General features: G+C 41.2%; 1 protein-coding gene across 6 annotated transcripts in view; it reads left to right on the forward strand.

Annotated features, from left to right (window-relative positions):
* The window catches only part of NFIA (nuclear factor I A), a 249,501-nt gene that overhangs the window by 192,349 nt on the left and 38,557 nt on the right, over nt 1-18,595 (forward strand). For 3 of the 6 annotated variants that reach the window (XM_062497286.1, XM_062497282.1, XM_062497284.1), the window contains 2 exons: nt 4,195-4,323; nt 16,296-16,474. In XM_062497286.1, the coding sequence (XP_062353270.1) occupies nt 4,195-4,323; nt 16,296-16,474 (308 nt within the window). The remainder of the gene's footprint in view (nt 1-4,194; nt 4,324-16,295; nt 16,475-18,595) is intronic. The other 3 variants (XM_062497288.1, XM_062497285.1, XM_062497287.1) reach the window with 2 other exon arrangements.

Consider the following 18,595-nt stretch of genomic DNA (forward strand, 5'->3'; position numbering starts at 1 on the left):
CCCACTCAGGCTTCCATCTGCGTTTTATGCCACAAATCCCTTTATTTTCTTCTTTTATTTAGCAATTAACATCTCCATTTATTCTGTAGTTAAAAGCTACCATAAGATGAAAACAGACAAAGTCTGATTGTCTTCTCTCTCACTCTAAATAACATTCAGAGGAGACTCAGACCTGGATTCTGAAATCTGTGCTTCCTAAAAGTGCCAGGTGTGGCTGTGATTTGGACAAGAGTCCTATCCACAGAATAGTAAGGAACACTTTTAACCCCCACCTGGGTTACCCAGCCGTTGTGTTCTGGCTGTTCTTGTTTATTCCTTGCTCAGAGCAGATGGATGGAAAGAGGCAGGGAATGGGGAGGATCCTTGGCTGCATTCCCTCTCCACCGGCCAGCGCAGCTGAGACGGGCTGGGGGAGATTGTAATTTGCTGCTGCCCTGCACCAGAGAGCAGAGAGAGGAGAGCAGAGACTCAGAGGTGTCCTTAGAGCTGGCACTGCCCCTTCCTCAGGGTCCTGAAAATCTGATTCCTGAAATCTGGTCTCCAGTGCAGTGGTCCCCAGTAATCGCTGGCCCCCGGGACCAATGCTGAGGAAAGCCGTGCAAGGCAGCACCATCCTCCCAGGATGCATCCCCAGTTCTGCCCAAGCTACCACCTTCAGCCTTAACTTTTTAATTTCCTGCATCCCTGAGCAGCACAGGAGGGGCCCTGCAGACTGGGGGCCGCTAAATGTGTTAAAACTCATTAGGCATGGAGCAGAAGACCCCTAAAACTAGCCAAGAGTCTCAAATGTGGGTGCCAGAAATTAAACACCTGATTCAATATTTAGCCATCTACCTCTAGTTCCTTCCTCATAGTGAATGTACACTGTGCCACCTCATAGGTGGCCTGATTTTCGTAGGCACCAGGCACCTACAACTAACTCAAGTGTTGAGACTGCTCACCTAAGTGAGACCTGTGGAATTCAAAGTTTTTTCTGGGTGATTAAACACCCAAAGTCCCCTCGCTCTCAGCTCCCAAAAGGAGCTTCAGTAGAATGACCAGCATTGTAACATATGGCTTAGCAAGGGGAGGAAAAAAAAATAAAGAAAATGAGTATTAGAATTGGATGGACTAAAGAATACACAGGATATATCAGGCACATTAACCAAACATATGGTGCTAAATGAGATATTTTTTTTAAATTGCAAAAAAATTGACATTCCTGGCAGTCTCAAGGATAATGTGACATGGCTGTGATAAATTTAGAAGAATGGGACATATTTTGGCTTGTTCTTGGAAACCTTTTTCTTGCATGCCGACTGTATTTCTTCTTTTATTAACCCATTCAAAGAATGTTTGAATTTTGCTGCTAGAGCACCACGCTAGAGCAACATAAAATGTGAATGATGCTAATTGCTTTGCACTGCCTAACTTTCTGTCATACCCTCCCCTCTTAAAGGACAAAACATGCTTTGGAAATGAGCTGGCAAGCTCATCTTCTTCTTTCTCTTGGTCAATATTAAGTGATGTAATTAAACTCCTGTTTGCATATTCTTCTGAACTAGGAAGCAGCCATTTTTTTCTTGAGATCTGATGGATGTGATCACTCAAAATAAAATGTGTCATTACAAACCCCAAACAAAACAAAAACGTGGTATAGTTGGACTGTTCCAAACCAATACATTTCAAAATACTCTGGGAAAAAAATAAATAAATGAACTAAACTTGTGATAATAATGGCAATCAGAATGATAACAAACAAATAGAGCAAAAGTAGCAACCAATTATCAGTGCTTCAGTTTGTTTTTCTACTCAATTTCCCTGCATAGGGTTGCATTAAAATCTCTATTTTCACATGAAAGCCTCTGCCTCGACCTTATAAAACCCATCCCCATATGAACATGACACTGCTCAGCATTGCCACACTCAAGGTCATTCATCAGCTTCTTTGTAGCTCCTCAAGTTCCAGTGTTTGGACACAATCACACCAACTTGCTGCAGCTTTAAAACATTTTCCACTGCCTCTGCCCCTTCTCCCTGCTGTGGTTTAGACATGAGTCCTGCAGGGGTTTTTTTGTTTTTTTTTTTTTTTTTAACACAGGGGTAAAAGAAAAGCTGTTTCATTTTTTTAGGAGCTTTTTTATCTTTGCCATAACCCTGAAGAGGGTTTGTAGCCAGGGAAAGCAGGGAGCTCCCAAGCCAGCTGAGCCATAGACTTGAGATTTCACTCCTCCTGTGACCTCTGTCACCTGCCCAGGGCTCAGTTAACTCATGTCCCACCTGGGTCCCTGCTCATGGGCTGTACAACCTTGCTCTTGGAGCAGCTCCCATGCTGAAAAAATTTGGTGACCTTCCCTGTGCATAAAATTCACTTGGACTGTCCATAGTAGTTTGCATTTAGGGCTGGGGCTGACACTCCTTTGGTGTTTCCACCCCCAGTTCTTCCACCGTAGGGAAATCTGGGTCAACAGCACCATTAATTCTTTTGAGTGTCCTTGTCCTGAATGTGGACATGCCATGACTAAGTTACATCCCATTGGAGCAGAAGTTCAGCAGGGTGCACTGGAATATTTCACTGAAACACCTCAGTTCAATCTCCTTTTCTCTCTTCCCCTGAAACTGAACCAATCTTTGCTTTTGTTCCTACTCTGAAGTCCCTAAGACCACATGAAAATAAAATTTTAAAAAAAGACCCCAACCCAATATTTTCCTTGCACCATAGTCAGTTCTAAGCTTTGATTTTTAAAAGGTTAAGTCTGTAACCTTTCCTGCTATGAGGAAAAAGCCACCATAACAGCAAGCCCTGTAGCAAACAACTTTCGAGGCAGAAAGCTGCAAGTACAACACTGGAACTCAAACCATTCCCTTACTTTATTTAACTTACAGAAATATAAACTCCAAAACCTCACTGAAACCATTAAGACCCAGCAGTGCAGAGCATAAAGTACAAGAAGGCTCCTGCATATTGCAATCAACATCCCAGGGACTATAAAACTAGTCTTATTAAATATCAAGTTAATAATATAGCCCAGAGATAATCTTGTCCAGGCCTCTCTCTTTACTTTTTTAACAATTAAATACTATAAAACACAGAGTTGGAAATAAAATTAAATTACTTTGCTAGTGGAAGTTCAACTTGCACATTACCTGATATTTTGCTTTTCCACCTGAAATCTCCACCTTTGTTTTGCTATTTCCCTATGGATATGCAGAATGTCCGAGGGGCTGTATATACTGGAAATTTTGAGTTTTCAGGATATTCTGATAATCAGAATACCCAGATGCATCTAGAACTGCAAAAATATAGGCTAGTACAGACAAACATGCATACTTTTCATTTATGTACTGTAAAACTCTTTCATCCAAGCATCTACCATACACAGAAAAATATCTGGTTTTAAAAGCCTGTTGCAATGTGTTCACTCCATTATTTTATTTTAAACCACAGCCTTGTTATGGCATCAACAGGAGTTATTCTTACCCTGTATGCCAAACCACTCAGATGAGTACCACACCATTTCTGCCTGTCCATGGCAGAGGTTTCACCCACTGACAACTTCACTCTGAGTTTCGCTGGGAGCCTTTGATACAGTTCAAGGGCATTATAACAACTCTGAAATAATTCCAGTGCGGCTTCTAATATCAGGATATAAATACCATTCACCCTTTAAAAAAAAAAAAATTGAAAGCAAAAGGGAGCCACGTAAACGTATAACTTTCAAACACCTTTGAAGTCAAGAGAGTGAGGGGAGGAAGAGTTTGAACTCAGAGAACTCCATTCTCTAGTTGTGACTTGAGTCGTGCCGCACATTTAAAAGATCCATTTGCAATATTCTACTAAACCAAGGAGTGAAAGACAGAACTCATAAAAAAACTGTAAAAATCCAAATGCTCCAGCTATTACAGATTTCTAAAAATAAAGCAGAGTAGGTTTCAGTAGCAATAATAAGCTGCATCTTATCCGTTTTTCAGATTTATAAGAAAAATATGGCTGCCTTTTAGTACTCATAGCTCAGAGCAAACCATGGCTGCTTCTGCCTTGGAAAAAACAAAAAAGAAAACACAAATAAAAGTGAGCTTTCAGCTTGCTGTTGTGTTGCATTTCATTTGTCCTTTAAGTGTGTCTAGCTGCTTCTGCACCCCCTTTCACAATGCATAGGCTGTCGTTCCATGACCTAGCATTATTAAATTGCACTTATCAATCATTCTTGCCAGGAATGCCATCGCCAACTACATTAAAGAAGTCAGAGAAGTCTGGTTTCAGCAGTCCCTCGCCTTCGCAGACCTCCTCCCTTGGAACGGCTTTCACACAGCACCATCGACCTGTCATTACAGGACCCAGAGGTGAGGCTTTTCCCGAGAGCCCCCAGGCATTCAAGGGTGGCCACGGCACCCAGGGGCCGTGCCAGCGCCGCTCCACGGAAAGCCATCGCCACCTGTGACCGCCCAGCGAGGGGCTGAGCTCAGAACCTTCACACCCACAAGGGTTTAGGTGTCCAGAAGCTGGTTCTGTTAGGGCTGGGCTGCTTTTGGGAAAGCTCCTGATGACCATTCAAGGTGGAAACGCTGGTTTCTGGGGCCTTGGGGTTTTGTTGCAAGAGGGTGGGGAAAGGGACAGAACGTGTTGCAGGGAAGTGTCTTCTGCTTGTGACCATCCATCACGTTGACTCGGTCCAACTGCTCGAGACAGGGACCCATCCATCACTTCTGACCCACGCCTGTCTTCCAGCTCTGTGGATTTCCTTCTGCCAGTCATTTATTCTTGTGCTGCTGGTGTCAGTGTGCCTTGTTAGGGGACTCCTTTGAAGTTGGTTCCGGCAATACTTTGGCTGGTTTCCTTCCCAGTACACTTCTGACTGACTTTTCCAAGTAAAAGAAATGTCCTCTGGGTCTAGATGTGTTTATACATTTTTGTTAGAAAGATGCATTTGCATTTAGCCTAGAAAACTAAATGCAATATTGAGTTCACATTTGAAAAGGAACTCACTTGGGCATAGTAAGAGACACAAATGAATGAATCCTCTTACAAACCTCTTTGGAAGATATAAAAATAGGAATGAATGGTTGTGACATGTTTCTTTCTGCTATGAAATTTTGTCTCATTTAGAGAAGATTATTAAGGAATTGGTCGAATGGTGAAGCATAATAAGGCATATTAGCAATTCATCCTAGAAATTATTTGGAAATGTCTGTTTGGCATCAGTGTGGTTTTACTGAGGGCAGCATAAACCAGGAGGAGCCTCTTTGTCTGCACATCCAGGTGATGTGGTGAGAAATGGTGGAGCTGCACAAAGTTGAAGCAAGGTCAGACTTGCACTTCAGGAGATTTTGTGCTTTGTTAAATCTGCTTATTGTAGTTTGATTTGTTGTGGTTAATCCATAAAAATTGCTTATTACCCTTAGACATACACCTAGATCCTCAGAAGATATTTAGGCATCTATGCTCTATAGAGATTTCCCTTGAAATTTGGATCCAAGCTGTCTGGCAAATATGTCCTCTTTTAAAAGCCTTGATAATTGGTGATACAAGTATGAATAATATGAAGCTTCCATTAACATTCTATTCAGTGCACATCAGCTGACTCCCAATTCCTGTCTTTTAGAAGTTCAGCCTTTTAGATTGCAGTTGTTGATTGATTAGTTAATAGGCCTTTCTTTATTTAGCTGTGTTTTACCTCACACTAATTTTTTAAGACCATTGACTGCCTTTGTCTGCCCCTGTTTAGACCCTCTGTGCTTTGGATTCTTGTGTGGTTGAGAGAGGAAATGTCTCAGTGGTGAGGCCTTGTTTAAATCTCATCTACAGTCTGTTTTCACAAGACTTTTTCTGTGCACTGAGGGATTTCCATTGGCTACGTGAGAAGAACATTCAATAGGAGCTAGAAAAACAAATAGAATTATTACAGTCCCAAGTTTGGAAGGAGATGTTCTATACTAACTCCATAAAAAAGCAACGCAGCTTTTAATCATCATGGTTCCTAACAAGTTAACCAAAACTGTTCTTCTGCAGCATCATTTAGAAGCATCTTCTTCACAATGCTTCTTCACAATGCTCCTTCACAAACAAAGTCTCACTGACTTTCAGGAAAAAAATCCCTCTGAATCCATCCATGGTTTCTTTAAGTGCCATCAGCCTGAAAAAATCTTGTCCCAGACTTCATTCTTTGTTCTTTTGGGACATTCCTCCTCAGTATTCTTCTTCCACAGCACACTGGCTGTGTTTATTTCCCTGCTGCAACAATCATTCTGTTAGTAAAGGGAGATATGCTGAGATGGATTATTTTCTGCAAATCCAGCTTTGTTCTTTATCCCATAGCCTCCGGCATACTTTAGGGACAGTAAGCAGAAGAGAGAAGCTTTTCAGGTATCAGAAGTGGCAACATAAAGAGTATAATGCTGTCATATAAGAGGATATAATTGAGAGATTCACTTCCACCAGTAGTTACTGGGGAGTTGTGCCTCTGGAGAAATGATGGTACAGCACACACAGGCTAAATTCCCTCTGGACACAGGTGCATTATGTAAATGGTCAGGGGCAGGTCATTCCTAGGGGTATTTGGAAAAAAAGGAGCAGGATTTAATCTCCGTTCTGCAGGGAGATTTCAGACAAAGGGGAGTTGTGAGTAAGTAGGTCACCATCAGAGTACGCTCCTCAGCCAACACGACGATCACAAGGAGGTTCCATCTCCTTCTCATGTTCATATGTGCAAGTTTATCACTTGGATGTGTGTATGAGATGCATTTGTAAAGCATGATCAAAATAGACAGCAGAGAAGAAGCTGTAGACTATTCATGGCAGGTGTTGTCATTGACAACCAGTGATCTGTAGCTTCTCAGGAATATTCCCGAATCTTTCACACACTCCCCAAACATCCCTCGGAATACACTGCACGTCTGATGCTGGGGTGTCCCAGGATACTGAATGCCCTTCCCTGTGATCCCCACAATGAGTCCTTTTGGAAACAAAACTTCCTTGGAGGAGGAGTAAGATCCTTGAGAGGATTTCTTAGCTGTAAGGTGCTCCACGCAGTGAACCAGTTGGAAAACCTCTGCTCCCGTGGAATTGTCTGGATGTGCTGTGCTGTGGAAGGCTGTCTGCACTGGTGCTGCTGCCAGTGCCCAGCCCAGCTGGGCAGTAGCCAGGAGAGAGGATCCGAGCTGGCTGACCAGCAGACCAGATGTGCAGCGAGTGCTGGCGCAGGGATGCCAATGCTTCAGTGACTCCTCAGTACTTCCAACAGATGGTGGCAAGATCCAAGTTTCTTTGGTGATAAGCTAGCAAAGTGATTCATGGAGCCTCACTTGATGATGGCAGTTTTTTGGGCATGACTCTATGAATGCACCATATGTCTTCTCTGGACCAGCGTGGTTAGGATTCAGTATCTGGCAGATGGTAAATTGATCACCTATAGGGTGGCTTAAGCATCACTATCAGTTTTAGAATTTATTTCAAAGCCTTGAAAATTCGAGCAGCCAGATTTCTCTCCTACTCAGGCATACTTTTGTTACCTGCAAATGAGATTATTTGGTGGTCAGCATAGCTCACCACAGCTCTCCAGCATTGCAAAGCCATTGTGGATTGCTGGCATCTCACAAAGCTTCCCAGCCCACTTGAACTCTTCACCAGACAGTGAAGGATTTAAATACTATGGGTGACAGCAGTATTTGCATAAGTGGTTTTCAGCTTCCATGTATTGCTACTTACACTCTGGTGACTTTATAACTGGAGCTGGCTGAAACATTAAATTGACCACAATCTTGTAGAGCCAGGATGCACAGCAGCCTGTGCTGCAGAGCATTCAAGCATTCCCACAGAATATGACAGTGTGGGTCCTGCAAGCCAAAAATGCAAGGAAGAAAAGGCAAGGAAATAAAAAAAAAATAACAATGAGATGGTGTGTTGGGAAGATAAATCAAGGAGAAACACAATTACAAGAAGCAAGGAATACAGCACAAAGTCAAGAACCCAAGGAAGGGGATGTGTGAGAAGAAGAGATGAAAGTCAACTAGTGGACTGGTTTCCATTATATTAATTTCCTCCGTAATTACCGTTGTCACTTAGACTTTTATCAGGACGAGGCATGCCAGGGAAAAGCTGCAGCACAGTACTCTCTGTTCATGCCAAAGCGGCAAAACCTTTATGTCACATATCTGGAAAGATACTGTGTCCTTCTCTATCAAAATCCTCCACTGGGTCACCAAAGTCCTGGTGCCTGCTTGCTGTCCTGTCAGCCAGCTCCAAGTGAATCAAAGTGATGGTTCCTGGTGGATATTGTAAAAAGACATTTTGTAATGTCCTGTTCTGTACCAGACTCCGTGGCTGCTTCTTGATGCTGTCAGCTGGCACAGTGGTGTAACCTTCCACTTACTTCCCTCTGAAATTTGACAAAATCAACCCGGTGGAGCTTGACACAGATGCCTCAGAGCAAGGGTGGTGATGTCATGGAGCCAAGAGAGCCACACCAAAGGGTGAGGAAGAGGAGGTGAGGCCATAAACAGCACAAAGCTGACCATCAGACCAGTCTGCATGGTCCAGTTTACAGTGTCAGGACAGCTGACTGAGCAAGGGAAGATTTTGATTTTCTGCACTCACTTTGGAGTAACCTGGTGCTGAAGGAAAAGCAGTTTCCCAACAGATGGCCTCAAGGTCAGGCTTTAGCCATGACACAATCCCCAACCTGCCACCGCCTGCCGCAGCCCGGGCAGGGAGGGAGCCTGCAAAGGGTTAAAGCTCCAGCTAAACAAAAGTCAGCCACCGTGTAATTAAAACTCTACCTTTGTTGTATTGTCAAGAGTTAGCTTGTGACATAGGAAATATTTAAAGGAGCAGGCTGTTCAGCTAATTTGTGTGTGAGTGAACTGCTTAGACAGTCCTATCCTAAATTAACTGTAAGACCACCCACCGAGCTGGCCTCATAAAGGGCCACGATTGCTCAGCTTCGTTCAATAATTACTAGATAAATGCATAACTAAAACCTCTATTACACTAATAATTTGTACTGAGATAGATGTGTGGGACACCATGCTGGGTTAATTTGTCATCCCTGCAGCAAACTTCTAAAGAGGGCTCTTTTGCAGAGGAGTTGTGTTAATATGTTGCTCCAGTGAGGACATGTTAGAGCAACAAGATGACTTGGTCGCTTAATCTCCTAAAGAGGCAAAATGCCTGGAGGGGAAGTGCCAGAAAGAAGAAAGGGGGGTGATTAACACGGTGGACCCAGATTTAAACTCATCCTGACAAAAGGAGCTGATCTAACTGAGCAAAAGAATGAAAAAAAAAAATAAAATAAAAGGGGGAGTGTTAAAAATACTAATAGGATTTCATGCATCCCTAAAAAAATAATATAAAAATAAAGTGCTGCAGGAACAAAGTATTTTGCCCATGCTTTTCCTGACGCCGTGTTTGGTTCCTTTGCACTCTTTGATGTATCCGTGGAGTTAAACTATATGCTTTAAACAGTGCAGTGAACTATAATATTTTTATCTCTGCTTTATGCTAAATTCTTCTAGCTTCAGACACACACAAAAAGCACATTATTGCTTTAAATATGGAACCCATGTTTAAGCATCAGAGCTCTGGATTTTCAACCTCCTCTATTGACAGAACCATAAATCATGTTAAAGTTAAGTGAATTACTGTAGCGTGGAACTATAGCTTTAACAATGTTTATGTAGTATCAGCTTACCATCTACAGAATGAAAGGGAGGAAAAACACTGATATTAGAAATGGGAATGTGGAGTCCTATTAACTTAACAGCAATATATCACTCCAAAGTCACAGATTCCATTACCATGCCCTCTTTAGTATCAAAGCAGAATTATATCATCACACACATAAAGGTTGTAGTTTTTAAGAGAATTTACATTTCTATTGTAAACTTATCAACTGCATTTCATTATAAGAAAGACATGATATATTCTCCTAGCAGTAGTTTTTATCTTATGATGAGAATATATGAGAATGCATCATGTGTATTAAAAGTAATAATAATATGCAGAAGTTGACAGTATTTGATGCGAGGCAGGAATTCTACAAATATGTTGAATTAGGGTCTCTTTGACCTCTAGCTGTAGTCTTGGAAGGAAAGAGTGCTTTCTATAGGTCTGATTTTTATTTCTGTCCCGATGCAATCAATTCTATAGTATTCTGATCTCCCAAAGGCAGCAGAATTCTGACATGTTTTAAAACATTCTGCTCAAAATAGCTAACTTAACTGGCCCCCTGCCCGTGCCAGAATCTGGAACCAGTGCTCAGTTCAGCTCTACAGGTTTTCAAAAGCAGCCTGTAATACTCAGCAGCCCAGAGTACACCAATAAACCCTGAGCTCAAACACAGCCCTAAGCATATTTGCCTTTTGCTGGGAGCTCCCTGGTCCTTGGCAAAATGTCCTCCTGCCTCCCACTTGCTACTGCAAGATTTCTTACAGCAAGAGTGTTTCTGAACAAAGGATCCAGGTGCCTTGTACCACTCAGAGCAGCAGAAAAGGGCTGAGAGCCAGCCCTGATCTGGAGATACTGGGGCTCTGTTCTTTTCAGCAGTGCTTAGCTGGCCAGCTGCACTTGACTTCTGGAGCTGAGAGATGGATAGCCTGCAATTCAGCTCATCTTTTTGATGTTCATGGACAGCAGCAGACCCTCCATCCACCCTGTCTAGGGTGTTTCACTATCTCTTGCAATGGTCAACTCTTTCTGTTATATTTTAAATTTTTCATCTATGTTTGTCTACAGAATGTGGGGGGGAATGATACCTAAATTTTACCAATGCTCAGAGGGTAAAGCCTGTTTTTGTTCTCCAGCTCCATGATTTCCCAGCCTTGACACTGCAAATGGGAATGTGAGGTGGGATCAGTTTGCATTTAGCTCATCCTTGGACCTGACAAACATGTTACTAAACAGCCCCTTTGCACCATTATGGGACTTAACAAATACCTAAGTTTTCCAGGAGTGTGAATTCCTTTCCAAGGGCTCATCCTAGGACTGGTCAGTCCTACCCTCAGCAGCTCAGTATTTAAGTAGAGGCAGGTTTTATCAACCTGGGTAAGCAGTTCCTCTACTTTTATCACCCCAAAATCTGTTCCTAATGGGCAGTAAGAAAAATGGGGACTTTCAGAAACCTTTGAAAGTGTTACAGGGAAGCAGCTCCCATTGAAATTCAAAAGTAGTTAATGAATTCTCTCTCAGGACCTCTGCAAATCCCAGCCCAAGTTTCTTAATTTTTTTTTTCTTGTTTGGGTAACTGCTTTCATCACCAAAATCTGTGGGCTTAAAGCTATTGTTTTAGGCTTCCATTCTTTACCTCTTGTATTGTATTATACACAGAAGTGTAAGTTCCTTTCAACAAATTTGGATTATTGCCAGATCTCCTTATTAAAAAGTCACTCTTCATATTTCCGATAAACACAGCTGTTTCATGGTGTTTGAAAGCATTTCACATCAGCCAGCATGGTGGCTTAGCCAATTAGTCCTCTAATATGGTCAATTTTGAGAATAAGTACCTTTGGGTTACAAAGGGTGGGATCCATCTTGCATAATTTGAACTGGCATCACTGGAATGGCAAGAGGAATTCTGCAGCACACAGGGAGTTAAAGCAACTTAGAAGCCTGACGTGGAAGTTGCTAGCAGAACAAACTGTTCTCTAACATTTCCAGGGAAATGACTTTTCAGAAAATACTTTCTTAATTGTAATGAAGCCAATTATAATGGCCTCAAAAACAAGCGGATAAAAAACGATCCCGTTTCATTATGGTTCTAATGTTACTATTTCTAGGAAGGCTGATCAATGTTTAATGAAGTATTAGTAAACTTAATTATCACTTTATAGAGGAGGTATCTGAGCACTGTGCCCTGATCCAGCTGATGGACCAGCCCTTGTGCCTCTGAAGGAGCAGTGGTTGTGATTCCCAGCACTCTTCCCTGGAACAGTCCAGGGTGATAACACCTTTTCCTGAGCAAGACCAAACAACCCTTTCAAAGACTTCCAACGACTTCAGGAAGAAAGAAATTCCACCCAGTCTGTGGACTTGAAGAGGTTGGCAGGGCTTTTTTTGGAGGAGGAGATGGAAGGCGGATGGATCAATGTATGCCCCCATATGTTGGGCTGTGCTGTTGGAAAACCTGTCTGAGCACCGTAGTTGTCCCTTCACCATGTCAGCAAGCACACCCCAGGAGCAAGGATCCCAGGGCTCTTTATTAGGAGCTGCTCCTTTGTTCCAGGATCCTAAATATCTGAAGAAAACTGCAACCTGTTTCAAATTAACTGGTCCTTTATTATCTCATCACTCGCTCAGACAGAATTCACAATTTTGGCTCTTCTTCAGAGCCTCGGCCATGTGCAGCGCGCACCTAATCAATTGCTGCAGCTTATTTTATTGGTTACTTGCTTTGGTATTGGCTACTACAAATCAAGAAGGGGAAAGGCAAGACAGACCTGCATAATCAGAGGTCTGAATTCCGAAAAATCCTGTGACTTCTGTGCTGCACAGCACCACGAGCTCATAAAACACTGAGGAATCCAGTGTAGCATGCAACAGCTGTACTGCATAATTACTTGGCCCAATAGCAGCAGTTTTAAAATACTGGTATATCTGTTGCAGGCCACCATACATTATCATCTCATTTTCAATAAAAAGTCTGGGATGTTTCAGACGAGCTTCAATGGAATTAGAATCATGTGTGCTTTGAAATATTTATGCTTGCCTTGAGATGGAAGGATAACTCCTGCCTCCAACCCCCACACAAAATAACAGATTTCATAACGCCAGAGAGTCCAACTCCTCCATACCTACAGCAGGTAGAAATGAAGTTCTGATCTTGAATGCACATCTTTTCATAGATTGTAGAAGTCATATTTTATGTCATTTACTGAGGTCAATAATAAAATATAAATGTCACAGGCTGAAAGACGCCAGGAGAAATATGGTTTGGCAGGATGGAGCTGCTTAGGGATACATAAATAATAAGTCAATAAGTAAATAAATAATAGACAAAGACCTATTTTATCTTCCATTTGAAGATCTCAAAGAATTTACAATCTCTGATTGAGACTTGTAATATCCCATCAGAAGTAATAAGAGCTTCTTCTCTTACACAGGGTAATTTCCATCACTGTAGGTGTGGATTTAGGAATTAAAGACTTTATAATTTTTATTAAGTCTGAAAATCATGACTGAAAGGACCCTTTGCCTTTTAAGAGGCAAACAGGGAAAATAATGACCTGCGTCATTACCCCTTGTGCTTTAGCTGATTAAAAATGCTTGTGAAGGCCCCTATATTGGGAAACACGGTTGTGTTCTGAACTCAGAACTTGTTGGAGTGGCCAGTTTTGCACTCACCAGAGTTGCTGACCACAACACAGCTATCAGAGTAATGGTCTGTGTCTGGGCCAGCAGATTTTAGACTTTTAACATTTAATTCCCTCTCTCTAGTATCAGGCAGGCACATTTGTAATGTTGATCAGTTTAATAGTAGTGGTTTTTCTCCTCTTCTCAAAGAGCCCTTTCTTTTGGCACTTGAGAAATTTGCTATTTCCTAGTCAGAGACTGCAAAAACAAACCTTTGGAGATCCTTATTGCGCTCATTACTTCTTATGCTAAGAAGAAAATGACCCCTCCACATCAGTGTATGGCACAGGCTGAGGAATGATGCCAATTTTCTTGTTTCCCTCCCCCAGTCCTTCTGATCCAGCAGGAAGCCCTTGGAGATGGGCTGAGGAGTTGGCCAAGGCTCCAAACAGGAACCACTTTCTCCTTGAAGCACTTTGCCTTCCTGAATTATTGTCAAGCATTTCTGCATTTGTTTTCCTTCTCTCTCTCATTGGGCAGCTCCCTGACACAGACTCTCCACTTTGTCTTCTACCCTGACATGCTGAGGAGGTCAAGACAGCAGAGAAAGGCTTGCTCCTTGCATGCCACTGAGTATTCCTTTTATCCTTCTTAGAGCAAATCAAATTATTAAATGAAGACCCATGCTTTGGAAAAGCTAAATACAGTGTTGTCTCAGGCCTAGCTTTGAATTCCCACATGTTCCCTGGATACAATTCTTTATTCCATCTTGTTTGAGATGCATTTCAATCTCCTTTTCACCCAGCAGAAGAACAGAAATTAGTTTGTTCCCAGATGTGTATAAAGGACAGCACAATTGCATAACAACTTCAAATAGTATTAAAAGACCTGATACTAAAAGGAAATTATCTTTTTTATATTTCAGAAATTCCAATTTATTTCATACTTAATTAGATGTTTGTCATATAAATGTCCATTTCTCACTTTTATCTTCATCCTTCCTATTCCATCTGGCACACAAGTAAAGGGGGAAGAACAAAAGCACATACAAAGAAAGGGAGGAAGACAGAAATACTGTAGGCTAATAAACATTTTGATGTAGCCATCAAAATGCTGGCTGGGATCTACCTGACTGAAGGTGTGTGTGTGGAATGGAGGTGTTGAGCTTAGAGCAGCACCAGTCAAAGTCAGGGGATTATTTTGGGGTGAGGTGGCTCCTTGGACACTGTTTGGTTTAGTTCTCTGCCCATTGTAATAATTGGCTCCATGGTGGCCACTCACAGTTACTGAAGGGAATCCCCCATTATCTCTACCTGTGGTGTTTCTCTTTCTACTGGGAATATTTTTAACAGAATGAAGGGGAGTTAACATGGGTACAGGGGAGCTTTTCATGGCAAGGACAAGGGTTTCACAATCCATCCCATACCAGCACCCCTGGCATGAGTGCAGCTCTTTTTGATGGTGGTGTCAGAGCAATAATTCCTGTCCTGTGGTGGAAAAGGACATGTACAGAAGGGCTGCCCAGCCAACCCTTAATGAATGTTTACAGGAATATGCAGTAGTTTCCTTGCTGCTGTTTCTGAGTTCACATTTTATTCACATCTTCAGGCTCTTGAGTTTGCTAATGGTTTAATAATGCTTAAGGAAAAAAATTATTAATAAAGTGTCATATTATTAAACTGGCAATGAACAAGAGTAAGAAGCTGATTCTAGCTTTTATTTAACTGAAGGTTTTTCATAACATTCATCATGAAATGAATGTTTGCTCATTTGTGTTTGATTTTAGTTAACTTTCCTGCATCTCTCCAATTTTTCCAAAAGTGCCAAAGGCTTTTTATTTTTCCCCTCTTATATATTGAAATTATTTCCAAGCCAACACCTAAGTTTCTGTAGGATTTTCCCTTCTTTGCCTTTATCTAATTGGTCACATGCAGTGTACGAGCACAACCTCTGCACATGGACACCCCTGAAAGACTCCTAGGGTAACATGCCAAGGGAGCAACAATGACTGTTTGGTGAGAAATAAGCAATGATTTACCGATGAGCTTGTGTGCAACCAGATTAATTGGTCATTCTGAAGGAAGAGTGAATCCTCATTTTTATAGGGAGAATTCATGGCACTGTAAGTGGCGGCAGTTGCTACCTCGTGGTGACAATTAACAATGGAAAGCACTGCTGAGTAACAAGAGTCCAACCCAAAATATTCTGAAGGCCAAGGAAGTGGGCAAAGGTGTCACATAATGTAGGAGAGCAAAAGGCTCTGGAGCTGCACTTGTAGTTCTGCTGAAATCAGCTGAGGGTAAAGTCGGTCATTGCCAATGGGCTTGTGTACATCACACCTCTGCACCTTCTCTGGAGTACATTTTCCAGCTGGCTTGTTGGCCCATAAATTCACCAAATTAAACTTCATCCCCGAGAGCAAGCTGGGGGTTTACTGAAGACTTGAGCCCAACGTTATTCAGGAGAAATGTAAATGTAATTTTCCAAACGATCTCGCCACTTTATGCATGTTCATTAAACGAAAACACGTTGCTTAAAATAAATGTTCCTAAAGTGAGACAAAAAAAAAAAAAGAGACCCAACAACATGAAGCGTTAGACCATTTAAAAATTATCGATCGCTTATACTACCATGTGAAATGGATTCGTATGTGCAAATCCAAGTTACATGAAATGTCAATTAAATCAACCCTAATCTCCCAAACACATTTTTTTATTGCCTGATTGATGAGGGCTGCTCTTAAGGTGGTGAATAGCGTTCACTCTCACAAAGGGCTGCTGATTCCTTTCTACGTGTCCACTAAAAACACAGAAAATCCTTCACAATGTCTGGCTCCATTTGCTTCCAGGATCTAGATGAAGTGAGTGTAGGACACAATGTGGTCTAATATATTAATTGATGTATAAACAATACTGTACATTTAAAAACAAACCAACAACAACAACAAAGAGATACTTAAAACTACAACAGATTTAAACTGTTTTATTTTCCAGAGGCAAAACTCTATATAACGTCTTTGTTTTCTTTCCTATAGCAAGTCCACATGCAACACCATCGACTCTTCATTTTCCAACATCACCCATTATTCAACAGCCTGGGCCATACTTCTCACACCCAGCAATCCGCTATCATCCTCAGGAGACTCTGAAAGAGTTTGTCCAACTTGTCTGCCCCGACGCTGGTCAGCAGGCTGGACAGGTGGGGTTCCTAAATGTAAGGAAGCCGTTTTTCTTTCTTCAGAAGTGTTTGTCCTTTGTAAAAATTAACCACGGGGTTATGGATGGGGTTATTTTAACAGCATGTCGCCTGCAGGAGCACACCTTGAATAGTTGCTGGAAGGGAGAACAAAAACAAAAAAAAAGGGGGAATAATAATAATAATAATAATAATAATAATAATAATAATAATAATAATAATGCTGTGCTGCAAAAGTACTTTAAAAAACAACAAGAGACCTCCCCAAAAAACTACTTGACCACATTGTGGTAGAAGTAGCTTAAAGTGTCAGAGAAGTTGGTGCTGCAGTGACCTGCTGGGTCCCCCCACAAACGACTTTGCTGCATATGTTGTAACCCTTGTGGAACCAGGGTTAACAAAATACAAAGGCAGAATAATTTTTATTAATTAGTTTTGAAGTTCAGGGGAGAGTGGGGGGGAAAAAGCAGGAAAAGGGAGGGTGAGAAACAGATGTTTCAGATCAGCTAAGTTCATTTAAAAAAAAAAAATACTGCCTTATAGCACTTTAGATCAAGTTGACCAGTACTTGAACTCAAGATGTTAAAAGTACAGTTTATTATGGTTTGTTATTTCTGTAAGCAGTTATCTTTTCCCCTTATCTCTATGAAAAATTAAGCAGAGTTCCAAAGCTTCAAATAACAATTTTCTTTTTTTTTTAATCAAATAAAGTGAATCATCTTGCTATTATTGAAATAGCATTCTGGACGAATGCAGAATTTATAAATTTTATGTAAATCAAATCTAAAATAATGCTCTGAATATTTCATGAAATGTAATGCATGTAACTTTTTCCAGCCAATGAAGTAATAACTGGCAAAATTACTGCTACTCTCCTGACATACTGAAAGTGTTAATGAGAATTAGTTTAATTATTAGCATCTAATTTATTACACTTATTTAATAAGCTGTATTGTTCTCAGTTTTTTTCCTTTCCCCAGCAGAAAAACTGACTCTACTCATTCCAGCCAGTCCTGGCTTTGAATAATGTCTGCAATATGTTAGCAGATACATTTATGTCTAGACAACAAATCAATACAGTGCTTTTCTTTTTCCTTGAGTATTCATTTGCTTAATTTATCCCAAACCATTCAGCATTATGAACTGTTAGCACACTCACAATGAACAGGCAGCAGGGGTCTTCTTGGCAGGAAAGGGACCTAATTGGGAGACAAGATAGTGTTTGAGAGATGTCACTAATATATTAGTTTATTAAAGGTGCTGGATGTTGGAAAAATAAATATCCCTGAAGGGTGGCTTCTTGCTGCAAACTCTAGTAACTGCAGTCTTTAAAGTCTGTGAGAGTGCTGTTAAGTTAAATGCAGATGAACTTGAGTCTTATTTATCCCCTGAACCATTTTTGCTCTAGCACAAGTGTGATTTGCACCTCCACGACTTTAAGGCCTTTTGTCAGTGCCAAAGCAGGTGAAATGAAAATAAAGTCCCAAGTGTTTTGCCAGGATGAGTATTTTGTCCCTGGCAATTCAGGCTAATGGAAACCCTAACAGGAATTAAAATATTATTTTCTTTAGCAGTACTTAGAATATGGATCTGTGCTTAAAGCTGAGCTTTTATCATCAATGGAAAAGCCAATGTTCAGTGCCAGAAGAGCTGCAGTGAGATCAATTTGTAGAGTGCTGTCGAAAATGATCTCATCATTTTTGTCACTAAAATGGAACACCTGATTCACAGCCTGTCCTACTTTCTCTTTATAATAGTATTTGGCATCTATCTGTATGGTTTTCAAGTGTCCAGGCTGGGTTACATTTAAAATGTAAACTTAATAAGCTGGGGGGAGGGTTGGCATGTTTTTCTAAGCCTGGTTCCTGTTTTTGTGATACTTGAAAACACTTTTACTTATGGACACATTTTTCTGGTGATTAATTGGAAGACCACACTCATATAGCTGATCCCCTTCAGCCTGTGACTGACCACATCCCAGACTGAAGGGAGGGTGTTTTTTTCTCCCAGTGTGTAAAATGAAGCTGTTCTAAGTTCAGTCATTTCTCCATATGATCCTAATGGCAGCTAAACCAAGAGCTACACTATTTCTAACTCAAAAGGGATGTGGGAGAGCAGTTATTTTAATATACGCTCATT

Source organism: Cinclus cinclus, chromosome 8 (assembly GCF_963662255.1).
Source record: "Cinclus cinclus chromosome 8, bCinCin1.1, whole genome shotgun sequence".
Lineage (NCBI taxonomy): Eukaryota > Metazoa > Chordata > Aves > Passeriformes > Cinclidae > Cinclus > Cinclus cinclus.